The 12708-nt window shown below is 43.3% G+C and overlaps 1 protein-coding gene across 2 annotated transcripts in view; it reads right to left on the reverse strand.

Annotated features, from left to right (window-relative positions):
* The window catches only part of slc20a1a (solute carrier family 20 member 1a), a 31008-nt gene that overhangs the window by 9369 nt on the left and 8931 nt on the right, over window positions 1-12708 (reverse strand). Inside the window, exons 5-8 of one of the 2 annotated variants that reach the window (XM_061905028.1) lie at window positions 10770-10866; window positions 6874-6993; window positions 6565-6756; window positions 835-1285 (exon numbers count right to left, since the gene is read on the reverse strand). In XM_061905028.1, the coding sequence (XP_061761012.1) occupies window positions 835-1285; window positions 6565-6756; window positions 6874-6993; window positions 10770-10866 (860 nt within the window). Of the gene's footprint in view, window positions 1-834; window positions 1286-6564; window positions 6760-6873; window positions 6994-10769; window positions 10867-12708 lie in introns of both variants that reach the window. The other variant, XM_061905027.1, reaches the window with a different exon arrangement.

Here is a 12708-nt window from a genome sequence, read left to right on the forward strand (position 1 = left end):
ATACAAAATTAGCGAAGCAAAAATAGCTTGAAAGGTTAGCATGCTGGAATGCTAATATTTTTCCCTTACCGTTATTTTTTTACCAATGACAATCAGCCAATTATAATGCTTTTAAAACAGGCAGCTGTGTGGGCTGCTTTAAGCAAGTTATATGACTCGTAAGGGTTACAGCTGCAAAATTAGCGAAGCAAAAATAGCTTGAAAGGTTCGCATGCTGGAATGCTAATATTTTTTCCTTACCGTTATTTTTTACCAATGACAATCAGCCAATTATAATGCTTTTAAAACAGGCGGCTGTGTGGGCTGCTTTAAGCAAGTTATATGATTCTTAAGGGTTACAGCTGCAAAATTAGCGAAGCAAAAATAGCTTGAAATGTTCGCATGCTGGAATGCTAATATTTTTTCCTTACCGTTATTTTTTACCAATGACAATCAGCCAATTATAATGCTTTTAAAACAGGCGGCTGTGTGGGCTGCTTTAAGCAAGTTATATGATTCTTAAGGGTTACAGCTGCAAAATTAGCGAAGCAAAAATAGCTTGAAATGTTCGCATGCTGGAATGCTAATATTTTTTCCTTACCGTTATTTTTTACCAATCACAATCAGCCAATTATAATGCTTTTAAAACAGGCAGGCGTGTGGGCTGCTTTAAGGTCCTTCCACCCTCATTGGGGTCCTTCAGGCATTAAAGGGTCTGTCACGCCAAATGTCTTCCGGGGGGAAGGTTTTTGTAGGGGGGAAGAAATTTGGCGTGACACACACTTTAAAAGTGTTAAAACACTGAGCCCCATACATTTTGTTCCAATATTTCCACGTTTACTGTCAACATCTTACCTGACATCATTCCCACCATGAGCAAAAGAGCCGAAGCATGCTGTCAGTATCTGCAGGAACTGAAAAAGCGATGAGACGGCAGGTTGATCGAGCTCATCTTCCTCTGGAGGATGCTCCCAAGTGGCCTCCTGCGTCGCACTGGCATCCTTGATCGAACTTCCTCTGGTCAAGGCCGAGCTGTAGCTGCTGTAGCTGTCCACCCGGGACCTCCTCTTCCAGTCGTCCTGCAGGCCCTTAGGCTCTCCCTGGATGCCGTAGAGGGCCATGGTGTAGGAGGTGTAGCTGTTGTTCCTCCGAATGGGCCGTTCCTCGGTGTCGCTGTCACCGATGCAGTCCCCGACTTTGGCTACGTGCAGCTTGTGGAGTAGGTCTTTGTAGAGACCTGAGTCTTTGTGGATCGCGTGCGAGCGACCACTGCTAGGGTCCGTGATCATCATTGGGCCATTCAGACCTGTGAAAATAAATCAGCGCAGGTCAACTTTCTTCAAGTTGACTGAAGTGATTTTTATTTCTAATTGGGGATGGATACGAGTCACATTTGAACCCCCACACTACCAATTCCCGTACCAATTTTTGGTACTTTTGTGTGTGTTCATGTGGGTTTTTTTTTAAATTGCACTTAAGATGTGACTTTAAGGTTTTACTACTTACATATAAAATACTACACGGTCTAGCTCCAGCCTATCTTGACGATTGTATTGTACCATATGTCCCGGCAAGAAATCTGCGTTCAAAGGACTCCGGCTTATTAGTGATTCCCAGAGTCCAAAAAAAGTCTGCGGGCTATAGAGCGTTTTCCGTTCGGGCTCCAGTACTCTGGAATGCCCTCCCGGTAACAGTTCGAGATGCCACCTCAGTAGAAGCATTTAAGTCTCACCTTAAAACTCATTTGTATACTCTAGCCTTTAAATAGACTCCCTTTTTAGACCAGTTGATCTGCCGTTTCTTTTCTTTTTCTCCTCTGTCCCACTGGAGGGGGTCCGGTCCGGTGGCCATGGATGAAGTGCTGGCTGTCCTGAGTCGGGACCCGGGATGGACCGCTCGTCTAGAGCCGGGACCCAGGATGGACCGCTCGCCTGTGTATCAGCTGGGGACATCTCTGCGCTGCTGATTCGCCTCCGCTTGGGATGGTTTCCTGCTGGCTCCACTTTGGACGGGACTCTCTCTGCTGTGTTGGATCCACTTTGGACTGGACTCTCACGGTTGTGTTGGATCCACTATAGATTGAACTTTCACAGTATCATGTTAGACCCGCTTGACATCCATTGCTTTCGGTTCCCCTAGAGAGGGGGGCGGGGGGGTTGCCCACATATGCGGTCCTCTCCAAGGTCTCTCATAGTCATCATTGTCACCGACGTCCCACTGGGTGTGAGTCCCACTGGTTGTGAGTTTTCCTTGCCCTTATGTGGGCTCTACCGAGGATGTCGTTGTGGTTTGTGTTGTGGTTTGTGCAGCCCTTTGCGACACTAGTGATTTAGGGCTATATAAATAATCATTGATTGATTGATTGGCTTTTGGTTCGGGACCCTTTGGCATTGTGTGACAAGGGGTGGCACTTTCGAGACTTCTGCAGTGCTTTTTTTGTGAACTTCTGGATCTGCCTCCCGGGAGCCTTTTGGCCATGGAGACCAACTGCTAGGTCTCTGCCACACCAGAGTCCGTTTGGAGAGACTGAAGGAGAGACTCGGATGAAGAGACAGGGCTGCAGCGCTAGCGCTGAGCTCCGGGATTAACAAGCTTCAAAGTGTATTGGCTGAATGAGCAAGTATCGGACACCTCGGTCTGTTTAGAACAGGGGTCTCAGACACGCGGCCCACGAGACGTTATTTTGCAGCCCCCACTTTAATATGAAAGTTTAATGTTAGTGCAGCCCGCAAGTTTTATATGAATGCCGCTTGACAGTGTTGTGTGCGGAGCTGAAGAAATCTACCACTCACAGTGTGGTATATGGCTCTCAAGGGCCGAACATATACGTTACTTGTGTGATGCAAGCAGAGAAACGCTTTGCCACTTTTCCACTAGACCCACATGCGCTTTTCCTCCCTCCCTCCCTCCCTCCCTCCCACGCTCACCCGCCTGCTCGCTCCCTCTCCAGGTGGGAGAGACGAGCGGCCCGTAGCTTCCGAAGCACTCCGCGAAGGACAGAGCGAATATACAAAACTGTGGTGCACTGGACCCCAGCACTGATACTCCGACAGAGTGTCGCTGGGCGAATCGGACGTGTAACACGTTAGTCGTGATGTTAGCCCGTTCGGGGCTGATTGTGCTACCGTAACTGTAAACTCCTCGGTGACCCCACCACCGCTTCCCATTGGCTCCAGACAGAGAGAATTTTTGTTATTTGGGTCCAAAATGGCTCTATCAACGTTCTGGGTTGCCTACTCCTGCGTTAGTGGAAAAGCGGCAAACGAGTGAAAGCGACAGAAACGTTGCCATGGAGACGAGGGTTTTCTTACGTGCCTGGCTGCAGTCACACCGCGAAACCTGTCTGTCAGTAATAATAAAACTGTCCAACCGTTATTTTTATTTATTTATTGTTTAATTTGCATTGCCTCACACGATGAACACTACATATATTTCTATATGACGCCGGATAATATTCCATTACTTTTTTGCGCCCGCTATCCCTGTACTTTCCCGACTATTATCTGCCGACCGCCGTGTTGCTGTAGGGAGGAAAAGCGGAACGACACACATTGTGGAATTTACATTTTTCTCTGTGCTTCAGCTAAATTCAAATATATTCCACAACCCCAAACATGTCTTTTTCAACTCCTGCAGTTAAGAGAAAGGTTAGTGATGAGCAAAGACAATTCCGGGAAAAGTGGGAGATGCAATATTTCTTTTTTGAGCACCGGGGCACCCCGACGTGTCTTATTTGCACAGAGAAAGTTGCGGTGCACAAGGAATACAATTTCAAACGTCATTATACAACTAGACATGCTGAGGAGTATGCAACATTTTTTTTAAGAAATATTTTCTTGCGGCCCAGCCTCACTCAGACTCTGCATCCAGTGGCCCCCAGGTAAATTGAGTTTGAGACCCCTGACTTAGACGCTTCCTCGCTCATCCACGCGACACTGGACACTGACCGAGAGTTGGTGGGTGGCCGAGGGTAGAGTCGGTTCTCTTGGTTGCTTTATTGGGTCTGCTCCATTCTCTGGCCATGCTTCCCCAGCCCAGCAGACGATTGATTGATTGATTGATTGATTGATTGATTGATTGAAACTTTTATTAGTAGATTGCTGTGAGGAGGCGTGGCCGGCGGACCAGCAGCGAAGCGGGGCTCCGAAATTGACATCAGTTGCATGGATCGCCCAGCTGGGCACCATTCTGTAATCCCCTGTCACTGTATAAAAATGGCAGCAGCAGAGGAGGACGGGGCAGAAGGAGGCGGAAAACCAGCGCATGCAAAGCGAGAGCGACCGGGAGCAAGAGGCAGATGACGTAAAGCTGAAAAGCAAGCGAAGAGCGAGCAGTTGGAGGCGGAGCTGAAAAGCGACCCGACAAAAGAATGAGGTTTATTGAAATAATAAAGCGAAGTCACGAAATTGCTCGCCGTCATGTCTATCTTTGGTGGTCAGTGGAACCCGGAGGAAAGAGTCCTGTTACGATTGCACAGTACAGTACATACTCCGTACAATTGACCACTAAATGGTAACACCCGAATAAGTCGGTGTCCACGTTAATCAATTCATGGTACAAATATATACTATCATCATAATACAGTTATCATACAAGTTAATCATCAGTGTATATAAATTGAATTATTTACAACCCGGGTGGTGGGATGTGGCGCTCCCCCTGGTGTTGTGGTTATGGCGGTCATTTATGTTCTGGAAAAAAATTTGACATGTACTAAAATGGCGTGGAACATCACAGATGTCACCACAGGGGATAATTATTATAATTTTTGTTGTTGCTGTTTTACTTTTGTGGATGTGTGTAGAAGTGGCTGGTTGCATCAGCTCTGCTCTTTTAATGTCTTTAATGTCCTTTGTGTTCTTTGATGTATCCCTCTTACACACATGTTTATGTGGGCCATGGCTATGAGTTTTTTTCTCCCTCGGCCTCAGTCTGGACGCCCTCTCCAGGGGCCCAGGCTGAGACTGAATTTTTTTCTTCTCAACCCTCCCCCAGCGTTTACCTGTTTCTCACCATTTTAGTAAGGGCCGCCGGAATTTGGCAGACATGTCAGCAATCCTGTTCTGTCTCCCTGTAATGTTTGTTTGCTCTTGAATGGGATTGTGCTGAAACGTTTGATTTCCCCTCTGGGATTATTAAAGTGTTTCTGATTCTGATTTGCAAGTATTATAAAGTAGACTTTGCATGCAGTTACAATTCCAAGACGTTAGATGGCAATATTGTATCGACCATAGTGTGTTGCCTTGTCAGGAAGTAGTCTTTGCCATTAAGCAGAATCTAGTTATTTGTTGAGCCATAAAAGGGGTTTATATTGTAAATGTTGTGGCACATGCGCAGTCTGCGTCTCCCTCCGCTGCGGGTCCACCCAGCGGACCCGCTGACACGCCCCCGCGCTCATCAAGCGGACCACGCCCACTCTCCGCCGCAGCAGGTGGCAGTCCACGCCTGACACACCTGTGACTGATGACGTGAGCTGCTTTAAAGACCAGTGGACCCAGGGATCCTCGCGGGAACTTAGTTCTCGTTTGACGTACAGTAAGTGATCATCCTGCTTTATGCAATCCTGCTCTCCCTGTGTTCTGCCTCTCCGTGTTCTCCCGCAGTACCCTCCGTCGCCTGGAAAGAGAGCTGTGCGTCTCTCTTTTCCCCGCATCTCCCTCTGGACTCTGACTGCCTCCCTCAATCCTCGACCCCACTTTGGTACTCGGACCTTTTGACGCCCTGCTTGTATCCCGGATCACCTGCCTGTTCCCCTGGTCGTTCCTTCGCTCTCGTCAACACTTTGGTAACACGCACTTCAGTTAATCTACACACATAGTCTTACACCATACACACTCTTGGGTTTTTGACACACACCATTCTATAGCTTGTTAGTATTGTCTATTATTATTATTATTAGTAGGAATATATATATATATATATATATATATATATATATATATATATATATATATTTATTCACTATATATATATATATATATATATATATATATATTAAATCTCTGTACAGTACTGCCACCTGGCGTCCGTTTTTTCCGTCACCTCCACTTAGAATATTTACTGTTATGTTTTACTATTTGATACACACTAGTTGTTTAATTGTAACGTGCATCTTAGTCGTAGTTTTCATTAATGAATTTAGAACTGAAGATGAAATTGCCATGTAAAATTGCTAATGCTAATCAGTAGAATTTATTTATATTCAAAAAATGGTCGGGATGTTTGATAATATATTTTTGCATAATTAAACAATATTTAAGTTAACATTACTTGCGATTACATGGAGTACATATATATTTTTTCTCCCAAAATAGAAAGAAAGAATACATTTAGTAAGATTTATTGAAACATATTATTTCCAGGTTTTCGAGGGCCAATTCAAATTAAGTGGGGGGCCACATCTTGAGTTTGACACCTGGGATTTATAGGGAGTGAGGGGGACTAAAACACATGTCGTATAGTCACCTTTGGGATTAAATAACTGTGACGTTTTTAATCCCAGGTCATAGTAAAACCAATTAGTTGCTGCATCCCCATTAAAACAAAGGTACCACTGTGCAAGATGAAGATTTTGTCTTTTCTCACCATTACTAAGATCCAGGTCTTTGGTCTCTTTGTCTAAGTCGGCCTCCTCCGAGCCTCCGAGGTTGAAAGCAACATTCTGACTGCTTTCTGGGGCGCTCCGAGGTTGAGGGGGTATCGGCACATTCACTGCTTTACCATTGGCTTCAGTGTTTTTTTCCATCAGAGGAGTTTCACATGGAGCAGGGCCTGTTTCTTCTTTTCAAGAACAACAAAATAGGTCAGCAGCTGAATGTGTGCAAGCTAACAGTTGTAAAAAAAACCCTTCCAAAAAACACAGTCTTTTGTTTTGAAAAGAGAATATACACTCACGTTTGATTTTCTTCTTAAGGCGCGGACAGACGACAAACCAGACAACCAACTGTGTGATGACCCCACAGCCCAGCGAGATGCACACTGTACCCCACCATGGAACTCTGTCAAAACCCAACACTGTGCACAAAGAAACACATAGTCAGTCAATTTTTCCTCCAAATACTCACAAATAATATTATATCCAATGTCTATTCCAAAGCATAAATGGTGGTTCCGGGAATCATTAATTTTTCTATGGTGTTTGCATGTTTTTTTTCCTGGTTTTTGGTTCCTTGATGCATGGTCCAGAAACATGCAGCAAAGTGTGAGTGTGTATTATTAATCCTGCTCGTGCTCACCCACCTCGGAACAATTTCATTTGGTAGATGGTGTAAAGATAAGTGTGACCAGTAAACGGCAGTCACACATAAGAGATACGTGTGCAGTGCAGGTTGACTAAAGCCTGCTGAATAAATGAAGCTAGCAGGTATCCGTAAGCAAGCAACACCAAAACTTTGATGCTTCATTGAGAATATAGAACATTACACACAGCGCTCAAAAATCTGTCAAAATGTCTTAGCATGACTTTGATAAGATACAGAGCCGCAACGCTTGATGGATTGTCGGAGAAACGTACTGTGCTTCGAAATAATGGTATTACTATGGTGTGTGTGGACAAGGACCTCGAATGCCACCTATTAGGAAACATATTATTTGGCATTTTGTTTCGCAATATAATGCAAAACCAACTTTTTACCAATTGGAACCTGCTGAAGTGTATTTGGGATCTGAAGGGACGGCGTGGCACAGTGGGGAGAGTGGCCGTGTGCCACCCGAGGGTCCCTGGTTCAAATCCCACCCAGTACCAACTTCGTCACGTCCGTTGTGTGTTGAGCAAGACACTTCACCCTTGCTTCTGATGGGTGCTGGTCAGCGCCTTGCATGGCAGCTCCCTCCATCAGTGTGTGAATGTGTGTGTGAATGGGTAAATGTGGAACTAGTGTCAAAGCGCTTTGTGTACCTTGAAGGTAGAAAAGCGTTATACAAGTCAACCCATTTATCTGCATAAGTCACAAAAATGTGTGCGCGTCCACCATTGTAGCTCGCACTATATTCAATAAGCTTCTTACTTTTCTTTATCATGTTGCGGGGCATTCATCCTCCACTGTTGCCTTTTCTATCATAAAGTACTGTAGAGTTGTAACTTATATCTGTCAATAAACTCGCTACGGAACCGCTAAAACTACCAGTACAACAAAGATGACGGAGAGAGGACACTGTTGAAGTGGAGCCACTTAACGGTGTATACTGAAGAGACAGTCGGAAAGCGACTCGGAAGATAGTCCTTAAAACATTTCCATCAAAAAACCACCATTACATGTTGTGTAGACTACAAGGAAGTGTTTTGAATGTACAAATGTATGAGTTGGGAAATTCTGTTGGATGTAAATATCAACGGATTTCAATGACTTGCAAATCATTTTCAACCCATAGTCAGTTGAATATGCTACAAAGACAACATATTTGATGTTCAAACTGATAAACATTTTTTTTTTTGTGTGCAAATAATCATTAACTTTAGAATTTGATGCCAGCAACACGTGACAAAGGAGTTGGGAAAGGTGGGAATAAATACTGATAAAGTTGAGGAATTCTCATCAAACACTTATTTGGAACATCCCATAGGTGTGCAGGCTAATTGGGAACAGGTGGGTGCCATGATTGGGTATAAAAGCAGCTTCCATGAAATGCTCAGTCATTCACAAACAAGGATGGGGCGAGGGTCACCACTTTGTGAACAAATGCGTGAGCAAAATGTCAAACAGTTTAAGAACAACATTTCTCAACGGTCTATTGCAAGGAATTTAGGAATTTCACCATCTACGCTCCGTAATACCATCAAAAGGTTCAGCGAATCTGGAGAAATCACTGAACATAAGCGATGATATAACGGACCTTCGCTCCCTCAGGCGGTACTGCATCAAAAAGTGTCATCAGTGTGTAAAGGATATCACCACATGGGCTCAGGAACACTTCAGAAAACCACTGTCAGTATCTACAGTTTGTCGCTACATCTGTAAGTGCAAGTTAAAACTCTACTATGCAAAGCGAAAGCAATTTATCAACGACACCCAGAATGCCGCCGGTTTCTCTGGGCCCGAGCTCAGCTAAGATGGACTGATGCAAAGTGGAAAAGTGTTCTGTGGTCTGACAAGTCCACATTTTAAATTGTTTTTTGGAAACGATGAACGTCGTGTCCTCCGGACCGAAGATGAAAAGAACCATCAGGACTGTTCTAGGTGCAAAGTTAAAAAGCCAGCATCTGTGATGGTATGGGGGTGTATTAGTGCCCAAAGCATGAGTAACTTACACATCTGGGAAGGCACCGTTAATGCTGAAAGGTACATACAGGTTTTGGAGCAACATACAGTATGTTGCCATCCAAGCAACTTTATCATGGACGCCCTTGCTTATTTCAGCAAGACAATACCAAGTCACTTGTTACAACAGCGTGGCTTCATAGTAAAAGAGTTTGGGCACTAGACTGCCCTGCCTGTAGTCTAGACCGGTCTCCTATTGAAAATGTGTGGCACATTATCAAGCCAAAAATACCACAACGGAGACCCCGGACTGTTGAACAACTTAAGCTGTACATAAAACAAGAATGGGAAAGAATTCCACATGAAAAGCTTAAAAAATGTGTCTCCTTAGTTCCCAAAGGTTTATTGAGTGTTGTTAAAAGAAACGGTGATGTAACACAGTGGTGAACATGCCCTTTCCCAAATACTTTGGCACGTGTTTCAGCCATAAAATTCTGAGTTAATTATTATTTGCAAAAAAAAAAAAAAAGTTTATGAGTTTGAACATCAAATATCTTGTCCTTGTAGTGCATTCAATTGAATATGGGTTGAAAAGGATTTGCAAATCATTGTATTCCGTTTATATTTACATCTAACACAATTTCCCAACTCATATGGAAACGGGGTTTGTAGAAAAAAAAATCATAAATGATGCGCCTTATATTCTGGTGCGCCTTTGGTGTGAAAATAGACCTGAACAGAGCCGCTTATCGGCATTAAATCTTATAACCCGGTGTGCCATTTGGTCCGAAACATGCGGTATATATCAATCAATAAATGTTTATTTATTTAGCCCTAAATCACAAATGTCTCAAAGGACTGCACAAACCGTTACGACTACGACATCCTCGGAAGAACCCACAAAAGGGCAAGGAAAACTCACACCCAGTGGGCAGGGAGAATTCACATCCAGTGGGACGCCAGTGACAATGCTGACTATGAGAAACCTTGGAGAGGACCTCAGATGTGGGCAACCCCCCCCCCCCCCCCCCCCCCCATTAGGGGACCGAAAGCAATTATTAAAAGTATTAAAGTATTAAAAGTATTAAAAATAATATCGTGAGGAGCTATACTTGATGAATGGAGAAATGGACCTGTGTTAATTTTTGTTGAGTTGATTCTTATGTATTTCTGATTTTAATAACAGAAATTAGCACGCAAATTACTTAATAACAAACAGCAAGTAACACAATTCATATAAATAAGTTGTTCTGAAACTTTTTTCACGTAGTACCAAGTTAGAAAACCAAGTACCCCCATAATGACCAACATAAAATACAGTAATGTAGTAGGCCTAAGTATTCATTAAAAACAAGGCAGAGTTTTTGTATTTAAACTAGTATATCATTATTTTAGCCGAATGTTAAATTACACACGGTTCGAGCAGAAACACAGTGTTTGAATATTTCATTTTGTGATTCTTTAGTGTACCACTAGATAGAGCCCGTGTACCACAGTCCGAGAATCACTCATCTAAATGTAAAAAAAACATTTTAATCTCCCTTTACACTTAAAAAAGGCATTGGGTTGGGTGTGGTGTGTAGTATCTCTCACTTGGTGCTCCTGTAAACATAATGGAGAACAGGTTGATGCTCACAACGATGGCGTAGAACACTGGAAGAACTCGGAGACCGTTGGGCAAGGGGTCAGCCTGCCGAAAGGGTCAAACAAATATAATATATGAATGCAAATTGGGTGTGAGACCACATTTAAAATAGTGGTTATAAACAGTTTAATGTTGCATTTTATCAAATATAAAAAATACAATTGCCACATTGACCTGAATACAACAAACAATTATTGGCAAAAAGTCTGAAAATCTTATAGACTGGGTCTAGAGATTCTAGATATAGATCAACAGGTGTGAGAAAACGACTTTTCCCCAAGTGTGTCACAGTTTTTCTTCCTGTCACTCACACATAGGACTGTGTAGCTTTCACATTTGAACCGCTACGGTGCCTAAACCTGGTACCTGTTAGTCGATACAAATGGTAACACTTTTCGGTACTTTTATGTATGTTAATCAATGTTATTTTTTTGATAATACAATCAGTCCAGTCCAGTTGTTATAACTTGTTTTCTTCCACTTTTGAGTTTCATTTGCAAGTATTATAAAGAAGACTGTGCATGCAGTTGCAATACCAAGACGTTAGATGGCAGTAGTGTATAGACTACGGTGTGTTACCTAGATAAGAAGTAATCTTAGCCATTAAGCGGAATTGTGCCAGTGTAGTCTTATGTTGAGCCCTACAAAGTGTTCATCCTGTAAGTATTTATTACACCCCAGCTATTTGATTGTAATGTGCATCTTAAAGTCAAAGTACCACTGATAGTCACACACACACTAGGTGTGGTGAAATTACTCTCCGCGTTTGACCCATCCCCTTGTTCCACCCCCTAGGAGGTGAGGGGAGCTGTGAGCAGCAGCGGTGGCTGCGCTCGGGAATCCTTTTGGTAATTCCAACCCTTGATGGTGAGTGCCAAGCAGGGGGTCCCATTTTTATAGTCTTTGGTATGACTCGGCCGGGATTTGAACTCACAACCTACCTATCTCAGTGTGGATACTCTAACCACAAGGCCAAAGGTTGAAATTGCCATGTAAAATTGCTAATGCTAATCAATGAGCTTGTGAAAATTAACATTATCTTGCCCATTTTGGGAAATTGAAGGCTTTCCACACCTTCAAGTTTCTTCTATCAGGCATACTTGCTTTGTTGGCATGGAAAATTGTAACATTTCCAAGAGGCAGTTTGACTAAGTCGGTTTTGAGTGCCGTTTTGGTGTTTGATTTCCCTTCAAGTGTTGAACCGGTTCATTCGGCAATATCAAAATAAGGTACCGTAATACCTGGTTGTACCAACGGAATTCCTATCCCAATAAAAGTAGCGAAGTCCCTACTCACACACACCAGTAACTTGGTGAGATGCGGCCGAAACACAAACAAAAAGTTCGGGAAACAGTTAGCGACCAACCGGAGAGGCGTGATGATGGCAATTTCCCGATAATAGTGATCAAGAGCTACCAAATAACTCTTAAAGGCCTACTGAAACCCACTACTACCGACCACGCAGTCTGATAGTTTATATATCAATGATGAAATATTAACATTGCAACACATGCCAATACAGCCTTTTTAGTTTACTAAATTGCAATTTTAAATTCCCCGCCAAAGTATCTTGCTGAAACGTCACGGTATGATGACGTATGCGCGTGACGTCACGCATTATAGAGGACATTTGTTTTCATTGCATAATTCCACAGTATTCTGGACATCTGTGTTGCTGAATCTTTTGCAATTTGTTCAACGAGTAATGGAGACATCAAAGAAGAAAGCTGTAGGTGGGAAGCGGTGTATTATGGCCGCCTTTAGAAACACAACCACAGCCAGTGTTTCATTGTTTACATTCCCGAAGGATGACGGTCAAGCTTTACTATGGAACAGAGATGTCAAGCGAACACGGCTGGATTGGACCACACACACGAAGTACAGTGT

The sequence above is a fragment of the Nerophis ophidion genome, linkage group LG07 (assembly GCF_033978795.1).
Source record: "Nerophis ophidion isolate RoL-2023_Sa linkage group LG07, RoL_Noph_v1.0, whole genome shotgun sequence".
In the NCBI taxonomy this organism is placed as follows: Eukaryota; Metazoa; Chordata; class Actinopteri; order Syngnathiformes; family Syngnathidae; genus Nerophis; species Nerophis ophidion.